Below are 15,517 nucleotides of genomic sequence, written 5' to 3'. Positions count from 1 at the left end.
AACTGTCAAACCTTGTCAAGTTTACAGAACTGTCAAACCTTGTCAAGTTTACAGAACTGTCAAACCTTGTCAAGTTTACGGAACTGTCAAACCTTGTCAAGTTTACAGAACTGTCAAACCCTGTCAAGTTTACGGAACTGTCAAACCTTGTCAAGTTTACAGAACTGTCAAACCCTGTCAAGTTTACAGAACTATCAAACCTTGTCAAGTTTACAGAACTGTCAAACCTTGTCAAGTTTACGGAACTGTCAAACCTTGTCAAGTTTACAGAACTGTCAAACCCTGTCAAGTTTACGGAACTGTCAAACCTTGTCAAGTTTACAGAACTGTCAAACCTTGTCAAGTTTACAGAACTGTCAAACTTTGTCAAGTTTACAGAACTGTCAAACCTTGTCAAGTTTACGGAACTGTCAAACCTTGTCAAGTTTACAGAACTGTCAAACCTTGTCAAGTTTACGGAACTGTCAAACCTTGTCAAGTTTACGGAACTGTCAAACCTTGTCAAGTTTACGGAACTGTCCAACCTTGTCAAGTTTACAGAACTGTCCAACCTTGTCAAGTTTACAGAACTGTCCAACCTTGTCAAGTTTACAGAACTGTCAAACCCTGTCAAGTTTACGGAACTGTCAAACCTTGTCAAGTTTACGGAACTGTCAAACCTTGTCAAGTTTACGGAACTGTCAAACCTTGTCAAGTTTACGGAACTGTCAAACCTTGTCAAGTTTACGGAACTGTCAAACCTTGTCAAGTTTACGGAACTGTCAAACCTTGTCAAGTTTACGGAACTGTCAAACCTTGTCAAGTTTACGGAACTGTCAAACCTTGTCAAGTTTACAGAACTGTCACTCAAGTGTGTATAAACTCCTGTCAAATTTACAGAAGTGTCACTAAGTCAGCAAATTTTGGTTTTCTTAATCGGTATCCAAAGACTATATAGCAAGAAAAGTTTGCGAATCTGACACTGAAGCAAGTTTAATAGAACTGACCTGGAACCCTCAAGGCTCTGAAACAAAGAATCTAAGGAAATAGCCTAATGACTTCGATGTCAATGCCTTATGATCATATCATCAATATTGATAGCCCACAAATGCCAATCAATAACCTCCATGGAATGGAATTCATTCTACGTATGTTGATGTGAAATTATCAATGAAAACCACAAATAATTTGAGATTAGTGGTTCGACCACTGTGCCACTAGGTGCCACTACCAGTACACTATATACAGCTTTGTAAAGAGGTCATTTTAGCTGTAATGTATCATGAAGTCGAAACTGATGATGGAAACAAAACTTGTGGTTATCAAAGTGAGCTGTTCACATCAACACACAGCTACCCCAGGAATGACGAGGAGGAAAATACCGCTTTGAGCAATTCTACCTAAAGATGGCGACACTGTGTTACGACTCATCAGAAGTCTCCACTTTCAATGTATCTTCTGACGAATCATCAAGATTCTCTGGCGACATTTGTCCTTTTGGACATATCACAGGCCGACTGATTTCCCCGTCATCGCTGGATAAAAAAGTTTTCACCACAAGATTTTGTTCCGATGATTCGTAACTGTCTGCGATGTCCGAACTGTCCGTGCTCCGTTCTATTTCCACATCCGACATAGTCCCGTTGTTTAATGTTTTTATATCACGTAATAAATCTCTAACGGAAGAATCCATGTCGGTGTCGCTTAGGTTGCCGTTGGACAAATCTGTGTGATTCGACGCGCCGTTTATCTGAGGTGAAACCGTGCCGACACCATTACACTTCACCTGAGCAAGACTAAAATCGGGATTTGGATTTTGCACTTCGGGTGTATTCTCCTGATTGGGCGTTGAACTTGTTACGTCTTTATTCAAAACAAGTGCACTTGCACCCAAATCTAATTGTTTCTGAGGTGACACGTTATCCTCGGTTTTGTCTGAATCGTCCTCACACAGTTCTGCAATTGCATCAACCGCATTCAAGCACGCCGTATTACTCAGCGGATTCTCAACAACACTACTCATCGCTGGACACATTGTCTGAGCAGACGGCATCACAAAACCATTCTGGCTGCAACCGCGTATGGCGTCTGCTAAAAAGTCTGCGTTCGCCATCAGCGGTTTGATATCACTCCGCGAACTCACGAGCGTGAAGTTACGTCTCTTCTCCAGCGGAGCAGTAGGAATGTTGTGGATGTCGTCACAGAACACGTCATCATCACTGTCATAAAAAACGTCATCTGAACCCTGTGATTCCTTTTCTTCCTCAATTTTCCCAGGAGTGGCTACAGTCTTTTTCTTAGCCTCGTCTATCAATGGAATATGGTTGTCTGGTTTCAGCTCAAGGTCAGTTTTCGGCTCAGAGTCTGCTTGCTCCATTTTAGGTTCGTTGGAATTTTCATCACGACTCTGCTCACTGGAATTGGCGACATCACCGATCTGTTTTATATCATCTACAGTATCATCAGTAGCGACAATTGAGTCAGTTCCATCCCCTTTTGGTCCGACTTGAACCTGTGGAACTGTTCTCGACGCAGGGGTAGCAGTTACGTAGTATTGCTGAAATATAAGATGAGATATTAAAACAGAATGATTCAACAGGGGGTCACTCACTTTTACTAACTGGTGAATAATTTCAAAAGTTATCTAGTGATCGTCATTTGAAAGAATAAGACTTTCATGCAAGACTGACTTCATTTGAAGAAAAAAGTTGATTTGAAAGTGTTGCACATGGGGGTTCTCTTTCTGGCATACCGACCTTCACTCAAGTTCTCTCAAAGTGATTCCTTAGATGGCCAGGAGGAAGAGGTATTTTGGGCATTTGACATATTTCTTTCCAAATGTTCATGTTTTTCACTTACCCTCCTACCCTTGAGCTGTTCTATAGATACTGGCACTTCATTCGCATTTGACGGTGCGTTCAGGTTTAGTTTGGCAAACTGGGCGAAGATTTCTGGCGTGTGGGTGACCTGAAGATGAACAAAGGCGTGTTAATGCGAGCAGATATAAGGCAAGACTTCAAATCTTTATTATGCTAGTCTCCACTGAGGAGCAGCATCAAAGTTTTATAATACCAGGCCCTGGATGGGTTTCTAACTTGTCTCAGTCTAGGCACCAGCTACACTCACTCTGGGTAAGATGTCTCCAACAAAGGACAGACACTCAAACTAACGTAACTCATTCAAGAATAGTACGCACCTGTATTTTCTTGGATCTGTCCCGCCTCTTGTTCTTACTGGACACTCTCCGCACAACGGAATTGTACTTAACCTCGTCCTCATCCATACGTTTTCTTGGAAGTAGGTACATGCCATCTTGCTCGACAAGTTTCTGGTCGGTGGGTCCTGGAATATTTGGAAATATTTCAATGTTTTGAAATCTACTTTTATCGTTTCTTTACCGGTACTGATTAGTGGGACGCTCGTCCCTCGATTCTGGCGATAAGCGCCCAGCTTCGTCAGGTACGTTCCGCTCTGAAGACAGTGTCAGGCAGGGAGTTTGACTGGAGCGATACATCTGTCAAAAAGTAACACAGGTGTCCTACGGTGAGCTCAGCGAGGACGGAAACCTCGCGCAGAGCAAAAGGGCAAATGCTCACTTGATTTTGATTTTTAGTAGGAATAATACAGACCTGGACTGCCAGCAGACCCTGGTTGGTCAGTGGGAGCCACATATCGCTGGAGGTAGGTGAGGAGGGTGGTGCACAACTGTTTCTCTTCAGTGAAAGGTTCGATTATCAACGGTTCGACGTGGACACTGGTGTAAGTATCATCACTGAAAGAAGGACGGTTGTGTCAATGAAATTAGATGGGAGTCATGGCTTCAAAATCTCTCTGAGGGGGTGCTGACCATGTTCTTTCCCCCAATTGAGTTGATACCTCCTGTAGTCCTTGGTTGTGTAAGCAAGATTCAATCCCGATTGCTCTGGTTAGAAATACAGAAATGCATGGAAAGTTGACACGGTGGTTGAACTACCAACCTTTCTTTCTGCTTCATGTCCGTCTTCACCTCTTCTTCCTTTATCTTCTTCATCTTGAGCTCTGTCATCTCCTTATGTTCCTTAAACTCCCTCTCCCGTCTGCGGAAGTCCGAGATCACATCACGTTTTTTCTGATGCTGTACTTCCAGTTCTGCCTTCACTTGTTCGATATCCCGTCGCACCACTTCGCGTTTAGATCTGAGGTCGGTTTCTCTCGTCTTGAAACTAGACACAGACTTGTAACACTCCTGAAATAACAAGGTTTTGATCATCAGAACCAAGCAAGCGGACCCTCATAGCTCAGAGGATGAGGACGAGGTTAAGTACAGTTCCGTTGTGCGGAGAGTGTCCAAGAAGAACAAGAGGCGGGACAGATCCAAGAAAATACAGCTCGGAGGGTCTTTCCAGGCTACCATGCACCCTTCGGGCAGGTCTATAGTACAGCACTCGCACTCACAGCAGGACGTGTCTACGTCACCTGTAATAAGGGGAGAGGGGAACTCTCTGACATACTTACATCTAACTCATCCCTCATTTTCCTCTGTTTCTCTTTCATCTTATTCAGCTCACCATTGAGATCCTGGTACTCCCTGCAAAAAAATCATCAGAAAAATCCAGATTTAGTACAGCTATCATCAACAAACTGATTATCATGCCCTTGGAGAAGACTTGATGAGCACGGACTCAAAAACTACAGACTGAGAAAGCATGCCAAAAGCCTTGATGATGAAATCGGACAAACTCACCTGAGCGCCCTCTTTGAACGATTGAGAGTATCAATCTCATTGACGATCTTTTTCTCTTCGTTGAGTCGGAAATTCCTTGTCTGGAGTTGGCATCTTAAACGTCTGAAACAAGAAGATATTATTGATTTTCATTTTTAGATAAAAGCACAAAAGACTTCGAATCATTCAAATCATTATTACTTGACAACTTCTAAAAGCATAACTGACAGTATAAGCATTCGGTTGGCAAACTATCACCACCCTAGTTCCACTCGAAGTCATTTTTAGCCACACTCCGAGATATTAATCAAAGCCAGACAGTGCTGCCACTTAGAATCAATCCATCCGTCAAAAATGTTGTTTCCCAGAAGAAGTTTTACTCCCCATGCAGTGCAGCCCCCCACCCACAATCAACCTCATTTGCATTATTTACAAACATATATCACAACTACATATTGAGGTCAAGAACTTTAAACAGGTTTTCAGTTTGAAGGGGCCTAGATTTATGATGAGTCAGACGTAAGGCTACCAAGAACCACAGATTGACATTCTATTTTTTGATAATGACCTCAGCCAATTACAACCTTGCTATTAAACTTTTGGTAATGACCTCAGCCAATTACAACCTTGCTATTAAACTTGTGGTCATCAAAACAATACATATGTCATTATGTTCTATAGACAAAAATCAATCACTCACTTTGACACCTTGGAACATGTCCAATTGCCCAGCGAGTCTATTCAAAATTAGTCAATGCCAAGATTATTTGCACACTTTCCTTTGATATTCAAATTTGAGTGATTACAGACACATAGTGTTACTGCTTGGTACGGTACACAATATAATATACTAAGTTAGATTGGCCATGAGCAGTGCAGAGTGTTGGGATTTGGCAAAAACTGCTCATGAAAGTGGTAGAGGGTGGGGGAATTGGATGTCATACAGAGGTCCCTTTTTCCCTCAACCAATCGCTCGGTCCCCTGGGCCGAACCCACCTTATTGCTTCATCGATCCGTGATTCCTGCAGATATTGCAAGGTTGATTTCAGCTTGGCAAGAGCATCTTTCTGCAAAGATAAGATAAACGGTTTTTACCAAATATGCATCATTGTAACATTTGGCAAAGATCACAGCTGAAAATTGATTATTTCTCTATCAACACACTAGGCAGGCCTGAAACATATGAAGTAATTCTAAAACTAAACAAAATTGACATGAAATATTCGAAAAAGAAGATAATTTAAAATATTTGGCCTGGGTTGGTCAACACTTCAGCACCATGTTAGCAAACATGTCCTGTGCACCGTGCCCCTACCCCCTAATTCTCGTTCTCTGTCTGGATATCCCTTCATCTCAGCCTATTTTTTCTTTCTAAACACAGCCTTTTTTCCCAATGTCATCGCAAACCATGGTATAATTTTCTTCACAATTGGTATCTATCTCGGCTGATGCAATGGGGAAAAAATATGTTGAGCAGCAAGACTGCCAACGAAAATTTTCCACTCGTAAAATAGTCCACAAAATTTTCCACAGAAGTTGCATCAGTTTTAGACAACCTGATCAACTTCAACTTTTTTTGATAGATCACGATGAACAAAAAACAAGGCATTTTTCTATCTCAGCTTCACTCACTTTCTTAATTGGCTTCATTTATGAAATTTTTGTTGGTCAGGTGACTGGCCCTTGTCACATTACTTATCATCAACATCAATTATACGATTGGTAATTCCCCTGTGGAAATAACTGGTATATTTATGTTGACTCTGCTGTTAGAGCAACACCACAGTGGGCTAGGGAAGTAAACAGAAGATACAGAGCCACTTTATATCACAATTCTGTAGCCAGGGGACACCCACTTTTAAAGGGAAGCTATCGAGAAACGCTTATAAAAATGTGGAGTTTTGAACGGCCCGGTTAAAACCTGAGGTGGGAATAAGTTTCCTTTGTTAGATATTAGCAGTTTCAAGGTCCCCTAGGTAGTTGCTGCGGTGAGCTGTTCATTTAGCTAACATTGCATAACGTTGCATTACATTACTGGCTCTAGTCAATGAACTGCTGTAAGAGGTAATCTCCAATTTAGTTATTTTTACTAAGTTCAGCCAGGCGAAATAAAGACTTGGGTCACGACAGGATCTCTTTAATCAAGACGACAGACTTTCTCCTGTGGTTCAAGTCCAGGGTCAACCAGGGTCTGTCTGTGTCCATTTACGGCATCAACTGTTACTGGAGAGGGGGGGGGGGGTTAAAAGGTGGGCGACAATACAAGACTTTGTGCTTTTGACAGTAAACCCCGAAACAGACCTGTTCCTTATGATCTTGGGCAAGTCACTTTTTAATGACTGCCCTGTCGCTTATCGGTTAGTCAATTTGAATTTGATGAGTGTTGTCAATTGGGCAAGGAAAGGGATTGTACTGAATTGAATCAACTGATTGATCTCAGGTGCCTTGAGCTCGGGACTGGGAGTTTCCTCAAATGTTCAGGTTTTGTGTGCCAACTTCACACCCAAACAAAAATGCTGAGTGCCCAATTCCTTCCAATCATAAAATTTTTGATGACTCAGTATTCTTGGCCACAGTGAACAAACTAATGAGCCCAACAGATTTACCAGGTCAGCACCTATTATTTATCAACAATTCATCCGGTGGCTCGCCAACTGGGATTCCCAACCTTGACCTAGTCGCAATATTTTAGAGACACGTGGGCATTACTGATGTCATACTTTTCCAAACAATAAGGTGGCTTGTCCCTCAGCTATTGGACAGTGGAACAAAGCATTTGGAAGTACTTGTTAGTGACAGGTATACAAACTTTGAACTGATAGAGATCTAAGCAGATCATGATATAGAATTTGGCTGGAGATGTAGATTTTTGCAATATTTTGTTACCTCCTGTAGTGTCCCCCCCTGGAAAAAGTGTCCGGCCCTATTGTATTCTGACTGATTACGGTTCATGGTTAGATGCCATGACCATCAACAGCTCAGAGATTTACACATTGTTTCCTGGACTTTCTATCCTAGGACATTTCAAACTTCTACATCCCTTTATATACATTGTGACATACAAGTACACTCATCAAACCTGTTCACAAATAAAATAAGCATCAATTTCCGACTTGAGATTGTCTAGTGAGAGAGGCCTACAAATTAAAAGTACTGCTGCACTAAATATTCTCCAGGCCAATTTGCAAATCCCACCAAATATGTCTGGTTCAGAAATGGGCATACCAGCACGTATGTACCTATATGTATGCAGGTCTTAGCACTAAAAGTCAATGTACCATATCTTACACTATGAACATTCAAATCATATTGATCTATCAGTGCTTGACTTAACTTGATTGTCCTCAAATCAGGGTGGGTCCTAGTTTGTGAGGGGGGGGGAATAATACATTCAAAATGGATGGAGGAAATCATTATAATGTGAATGAACAAGCACGACAGAGGTTGCAGCAGGCTACACCAGCATTCCAGACCAAGCTAATTTTGCTCATTTCTACTGTAAATGATTTGTAACGCTGGCGTAAAAGTCTCAAAGACATCTCTCAGCAGCTTGGCCCATTGTTACAGACGATGGTAACAGGTTTTTTCTCGTTGAATCATTCATATATCTGACTCATCAAAAACGTGTTGAACATGTTTCAACATGTCCACGGAAAAGCATGTCCAATCGATGAAACGATCTATAATGAAACGAATTTACAGACAATATCAACTTTTGATCTCGACTTTAAACACCGTACATACATAAGATATCAAATCAGCTGCGATAGTGCGATAGTGGGAGTGACTTCATTTTCAAAAGGTTGGGAGAATTTCCAGGACCAGTAGGAACAAACACATGATTACAATCCACATTTTATCACACACTTTTTTTTATCTCGTTTGCCAACACCAGATCAATGGATAGAACTGTTGATGTTGTGGTTCATTCATAAAGATGACTCATCAAAATATCACAGAGTAAAACAATCAATGCCTGAACAATTGGCAATCTGTCACAAATGGGACTGACAGCCACAGACATTGCCATAAAATGCTTGCTGTAGAAACATTCCTTAGCCTTCCTCTGAATCCCTCTCCCTTACAGACTTCTGTGTATCCCCAATCGCCCACGCCAAAGTTATTACCACCATGAAAGACTATGATCGTGCGGGGGCAGCCTATCGCCCGCTGACAACATTGATCGCCAGACTATCATTAGCTAATTATAGCAGTGATCTTTACGATCCTCTGCTCAGATCGCAAGACAGCCTCTCTACTGGTTCATGAGTTTTGAGAAAGGACTGTGTATCTTCAACTCAAAAGTAAACATATTTTAGACCTTAATAAAAGCAACCAGAACAACCGTAATAGCACCAATTTTACATCCAGTTTTCCATTAATACCTGTTTACGAAAACAGACCGAGATGTTGAAAGGGGATTCCGTGCCGGAACGACACCCAGTGCAAAATCAGTCACCACTATTCCCTGAGGGCTGTGATGCTCAGAGGACCACATCTTCAGACAAAACTTTCTCAAGGACGCTCACACACCAGACACCAGACACCAATATTCCATGTCTATGAATAGATATCACTTCCAGGAAGCATGTGGCCCGCTTGTTTGTGATACACCGAGACCATCATTATAGTGGTGACCCCAATTAAATGTTATCATAAAAATAGTCACCGCTGACTATGACCAGCTCCTGACAAATTTTCATAGTTTTTGCTGACACAGAGCGGTGTTAATTCAATTTCATTGAAAATCTGCACGTAAATGTAACAAGAGCTGTCTCACGAGGGTTAACAGGGGATCAAACATATCATCTTCTAAGAACTTACAATACATATCATATGTCCTATAACCTTTATTTGTAGTTAGCGTAGTAGTGCATTGTGTTGCCTCAGGCACGAGCTTTGAACATCCGTAGCAATCATCCGTAGAATTCCTGTGCACTGGCATGACTTTTTTTCAAAAGTATGTCCTTATTTGTGGTTTGAACCATGTGTAGAATACAACTGACGACTGGACTGCCGGTCAGTGAAAGACTAAGTGGCATAATCTGCAACTTTTTGAAGGATCATAACCATAAGTAACAGTATCTGAATTTTAATTTTTGCGTAAATGCCGCAAACCTGCTCAGCTTTTCATATCTTTTTGTTCATACAATCAGTAACCAGAAAGTTGCAGCGTTAAAAACAGTGGTCAAAGATTCGTGATTTTAAACTGCTATCTTTCTACAAGTTTCAGCAGTTTCCCCATCATCAGTGTCAGTCCATGATTGTCATTGACAACTAAATGATATCTCATGCACATTCGGTCTATCCTTGTTGCAGCAACACCTCAAGATGGAGATAAAGACCCTGGTAGAAGTCGATATTGGAATTGAACAGCAAATTTGTTTTGTTAGTTACAACAACCATTTCAATGCATTCTGTCACAATTCTCCTGAATGGGCGTGTGCCATCCAATGTTGCATGTGCGTTGTGAATTTTTGCATTGTACGGACATTATAGTCTTCTACCTCGAGTTTCACTGATAGAAGACCACAGAATCGATATAATGATAATGATAAAGGTCAGGGACACGATGGTCACGACCATTAGACAAATTAATGTTACGCACCCATTGTATATGCAGTAGAACCTCTCTATTAGGGACACCTTCGGGACTGACAAGTACTGTCCTTAATGTATTGACAAGCATGGGTATAATATCTTGCAGAGCTTGGCCTAATATTCAGACACAATCTTAGATGATGAAACGAGAGTAAAGACTACAGAGTAAGGTGTCTGTGACAAGTCACATAAATGTCATCGGTGGGAAGGAGGCAGTAAATGTCAACACAATGTTGACATTGCAGAGGGTGGTGAGAATGAAGGTTTCGTTTTGACTACATTACAGTGTCCTTTAGTTGGATCTATTTCAACATTAGATAAATAGATAATGCTTTGGGCTTTGTGCTTGGTGCCCTGCCTTTTTGCCTCTTTGCCATGCCCTTTTTCGACAGTGGCTGATGCATTTCCATTTGTAGCAGAGCGCCGCACCCCATATTTTACAGAAAGTGACAAGATGAACCATCAAAATGCAGCCACCATCCAAGCATTCAGGTGTTAAAGTGTTAAAGAGTGATAAACTTCTAAGAAACTCGGCAAGATATTGATTTTTCCGCAGGTCCACAAATGATGGAGACAGTTCGGCCTTGGTAACCTGTGCATGTTGGATTACAATGCATTGTTCAGTGTATCGCATGGTCTCCTCCAGTAGGGTTTAATCATGCGCGACTGCACGCGCTAACAACTATGAGATCCTGTGTGATTTACTGGGGAAGCCACAAGGATATACAACGCCTTTTCCCATGACTGCACCAACACTTTTTTGGCTTCAATCAAAATTGCCAAGGAAGGATCATACAAATCAGCATTACAACATAGAAAAGTATAATCAAAACTGAAATGTTGTTAATTCTGGGCTCTACATGTACACTAACAGTAACAGCTTTTACGAATATGATAATGATAGGGTGAACAAATAATCCTATCCACAATGACCCACATATTGGCCATAATTTTTCAACACGAATGATTTCTGCATCGATCAATCACGAGCGAGTTGAAAGTGAACATTCCTACCTTTTTCGAGATATCGGCATTCAGAGCCGACAACTGACCGCTGATTTTCTTCCGTTTGTCAATCTTCGCCTCTTTCTCGCCCCTGATTTTTTGCAATTCGGAAGAAATCCCCAAGTTTTCCAACTGGACCTGTATGGACCTCTGAGAATACGTCAAGGATGAAATAAGACGAACAATACAGAAAGAATATGATGAAATTTTCTCAAGACGCCTAAGTTTTGAAAGGGCAAATTCCTGTGCAAAGGATACGAGTTTGTTGTCCTTCTCTGTTATCTCCTTGCTCAGAACTTCAAGCTCAGCTTCCATCTTGCGTTTGTTGGGGGCCACAACTCTCCGACAAGTGTCTGAAATGACAAAGACGACAACAAGTCAGAACTGAAATCAGACATCGACATGGTAATCATGGTTGGGGGGAGGGGGGTACCAACCAGAAGCCTGGCACGCCTGGTAAGAAGAATCTTGACACAAGGATCTGATAGCATAACATCCCTTCGACAATCCAGAAATCACGACTACATGTATGTATACTCAGTTCAGGGGGATTTGGGATTTGTTGAGGTAGGCTGAAAAGGATATTTGTGGGAACTTTAAGGATTCAGCACTCCAGTTCAGTATGTGCTGTCATAAAATGTGCTAAAACTTTAGGTTAGCTCAAGTGCAAACTGAAGTTGAGCTTTGACACGAAAGCAATAGTGGCTGGTCTGTGGGTATTTCTGGTAAATCAGCCCTTGTAGGCCCTCATCACAGTTTTAAAGCATCCCCGGCTATACTAGCCATACTCCTATCAAATGTATTCAACATTATCTCAGCCTAAAATCAAGTCAGCTCAGGAATGAAACCTGGACCACACCACTCGTTTTGCTCCCTGCCCAATTTCTGGTCAGGCAGTGGAAGTGCTTGACCTGCTTCTCTCAGCTGAGGTTACCAGTCTTAAGGTTGGTCACAATGATGGGCCGTCTTACACACAATAGCCAAATTGTCTCCCAGCTGACCACTAAACAAGTCCCAGGTCCTACCCTGGCAGTTGACCACAAAAGTATGAAGTGCAGATCCCTTGGCCCAGAGTTTTGGTCACTTTTTGGGCAAGCCCCAACATGGCCTGGTGAGTCAATAATAACAACATTGATTAGGCCGAGGACTCCTTTACAAATAGGACAACATACAAAAGGTTTTTTTACAAGTGTTAGCTTTATGATAAGCTGTGTTGGCCTATTGTGCTGAGGATATTGTGTTAGCTACAGGTCACTCATCCATGACTATGCACACAATTGTAACAGCCTCCACAATCAGACAGATTCAGACACAACCAAGTTGCCTCTTCTGAACTGATAAATTTGCTTGGTATGAAATACTCCCGACTTGCAAGGGGGTAGATTTGGGTACATGCCAACACCAAGGATTTGTTTAACATGACAAAGGTTATAGGACTGGTAGGCCTGTATGTCATGTCTTGTAGTATACCCCACATGGTAGGCCTACAAGGCTACATTCCTAGATCAGCTGATCAACAATTGGCACCTCATATTCATTGTATTGGTTGGGTTTTTTGTCCCAGATAGATTGTGTTGGTGCTGTGTTGTCATGACAACAATGGATCAAGGGGCCTGGGCTTCTAACTTGGTGGGATGTCAAATCAGGGGACTTCATGTTGAGTCAATGGTTTTAAATGTATAAAATCATTCAAAACGTTTTAATGATTGTTATTTTTCAAGAACCAGAAAATAATTTTAAAGTACCCAGAGGCCAAAAATAACTCAATTCAATTTTACAGGTAATTTTACATACAACGTTGCAGCTACATGTAGCAGGGCAATGACTTTACATCCCAAATAAATGCCAGTAGGTTGTGACATTTACTACTGTATAGTGTGACACATGAAGGAATGTGCTTGAGATTATATGTAGCATTTTAGCTAGCGCACAAGCAGGCTCACAGACACAGCCCGAGCTGAGCCGAGGACGAGACCATCGGCATCAGGAATATAGCCATTACAAAGGTGCCTGTAGAGGGTAGGGTCGGGGCAAGGATTAGGCCTAGGGTTAGAGTTAGATTTAGGGTTAGAGTTGGAATAAACCATGATATGGAGGCTTTGGTCTACGTTTACCCTATCTAACCCTAACCATACAAGCACCGGTTTCATAACCATATCCCATATGATTGATATAAACTCACTGACATCAGCAGCACTAACAGTCAGTTAATAAAAATGATAAAATCAAAATGACATGCTGAAAAAGAGCAAGTGAGGTTAATGATCGACCTACTGTGTAGCTAGCCGGGACAGTAGTAGCTCTGTACTACATTATCATGTACACTCTGTACATTATGTACACATTCCTATCTATCATTTAGCACAGAGTGTCCCGGGTATTCTGCAGAACTTTGCTCCCGTGTACAAATGCATGCCGTACACACTCACTGTCTATATGTGTATTGCAATAGCAATGCACACACGTGTAATGTGTATGGTGTGGCGAATGCATTCGACATCAAATAAAAACTTCTGCACAACGCTTCAGATTACGCTACCTGGGGGTGATTCTCCATCTGACGTGTCCCCCATATCTTCTATTTCATATCTATCCTAAAATAAGAACTGATTTTGCACTAAAATCGGAATTATTCCGAGGTTTTTGCAAGCCTAAATTCCACACACCATTCCTCCGGAATGATCATCACATTCTACACAGGTCACATGACATTCATGCTGGGGTCGTTGGTCTAAAAGATTTGTGGGCGTTGTCTCTGGTAATGCCTGATGGGCCATGAATCATGATAATTTTTTCTAGGTACACATTTTTGTCCCAGTTATGGTATGAGCTGCAGTAGTGTCATTGATAATAAGCCATGTCTTTGAGGATAGGTTTAAGGACATAGTCAGTTGAGACAGTAAGTACCATCGCAGAACCCCAAAAAGTATGAGGAAAACGAATAAAGGCTGGACCCTAAGTAGTAAGTAAACTTGTCCCAGCTGAAAACCCAGCTGATTGCGAAAGTGCTCTGCCGTGTTAGTCTCCCTAAGGGTGGAGACAAGGTCCACCGTGTAGAAACATGGTGCGCTACGTTGGGAGAGTACACATCTAGATCAGACAGAAGGGGAGGGCAGGTACATCGACGGGTAGGGCGGAAATCTGACATGGTGCTGACAATCATCGGCGCCAACAGCTATTTCTTTTGACCCTGCCGGAGTCATTCGAAGCAATTTATTGATTCATGACTCTGACCCTTCTGGCCTCGAATTCTAAAAACTTTAAAAAAAGGCCATTCAAACGTTAAATCAACTGCAAAGATAATCATTTATATCACAGAGGTATATAGATGCGGTATGTTGAGAAAAATATGTACAACTATCGAAATATACGATTACTTGGATCTATTTCGGACAATCACTCTGCCACCTGCGCGACCTTGTCACAATTGTGGCGCGCTCGTTTGCATATTGCATATAAGTGGCAAACAAAACCTCCACTTCAGCATGAAAGCCTTGACGGTTCAGCGCTAAGGGTGTATGATTGTGGATCGGCTGGTCACGGGTTCGACTCCCGGTAAATCTGCCGTATTTTTTCCCTTTTTTTCTTCTTCTTCCTTATCTTGTTATCTAATCATCCATTCAGTTTTATCTTTTTTCTTCTTCCTTATCTTTTTATTTAAGAATCATCCATGAACAAATGTCAAAATTCCTATTGGCCTGGTCACATTTATTATAGGTTCAGTTTTTGTTTCAAAACATGAACGCGACTTGAGGATTGCTCCGAAGTAATCTTTGCTATCGAGTTCGTTCATTGGTCTCGGCTGCTTTGAGATGGATTATCAGGTGTGGATCTGCTGGTGCTGCCCTTTGCCCTGAGGGTAACAGTATCTGTTATTTCGCCAGGTTACTCTAAGGTCCCAGGGAATGTCCTTGACACCCCGTAGACAACTTGAAGGGACATTGCCTGCCATCTCGGAATCTTGTGTGTCCAAGATCACGTGACATACCATGCGTGTCAACTGAAAAAGAACAGTGCGGGGGGGGGGTCACGAACAAATTTGGCAGGAAAATTAACTTTGACCAGCACCCCGTGCCAGGAAAAGCTTATTTCATTATTTTCTTATTCATGGTAGATCACTGACTGATACTGATTATTTTGGAAAGTGTAATCTCCAGCCTATGTAATGTTCTTGTAACATAGGCCTAATATTAGATTTTTCGGGGAAAAAATAAAAATAGTTTTGTGGGA

At 41.7% G+C, this 15,517-nt stretch overlaps 1 protein-coding gene across 1 annotated transcript; it reads right to left on the bottom strand.

Annotated features, from left to right (window-relative positions):
* Window positions 1-626: 626 nt before the first annotated feature.
* LOC135502902 (DNA ligase 1-like) lies at window positions 627-13,960 on the bottom strand. Its single transcript, XM_064796089.1, has 11 exons — window positions 13,827-13,960; window positions 11,546-11,640; window positions 11,297-11,437; window positions 5,678-5,748; window positions 4,703-4,804; window positions 4,474-4,546; window positions 3,957-4,204; window positions 3,609-3,751; window positions 3,176-3,321; window positions 2,839-2,946; window positions 627-2,536 (listed from the first exon to the last, which is right to left on the bottom strand). The coding sequence occupies exons 1-11, from the start codon at window positions 13,858-13,860 to the stop codon at window positions 1,400-1,402; spliced, it is 2,298 nt and encodes a 765-aa protein (XP_064652159.1). The 5' UTR covers window positions 13,861-13,960; the 3' UTR covers window positions 627-1,399.
* Window positions 13,961-15,517: the final 1,557 nt, after the last annotated feature.

Source organism: Lineus longissimus, chromosome 19 (assembly GCF_910592395.1).
Source record: "Lineus longissimus chromosome 19, tnLinLong1.2, whole genome shotgun sequence".
Taxonomy (NCBI): domain Eukaryota; kingdom Metazoa; phylum Nemertea; class Pilidiophora; order Heteronemertea; family Lineidae; genus Lineus; species Lineus longissimus.
The sequence above is the reverse complement of the archived record's forward strand: the minus strand, read 5'-3'. Positions and strand labels throughout refer to the sequence as shown.

Coding starts and splice junctions, on each gene's coding strand:
- LOC135502902 (XM_064796089.1), bottom strand. CDS start 13,860: ATGGGGGACACGTCAGATGGAGAATCACCCCCAG. Junction 11,438..11,545: donor CAGAGAAGGACAACAAACTC/GTATCCTTTGCA, acceptor ACGTATTCTCAG/AGGTCCATACAGGTCCAGTT. Junction 4,205..4,473: donor AAATGAGGGATGAGTTAGAT/GTAAGTATGTCA, acceptor TTGTTATTTCAG/GAGTGTTACAAGTCTGTGTC.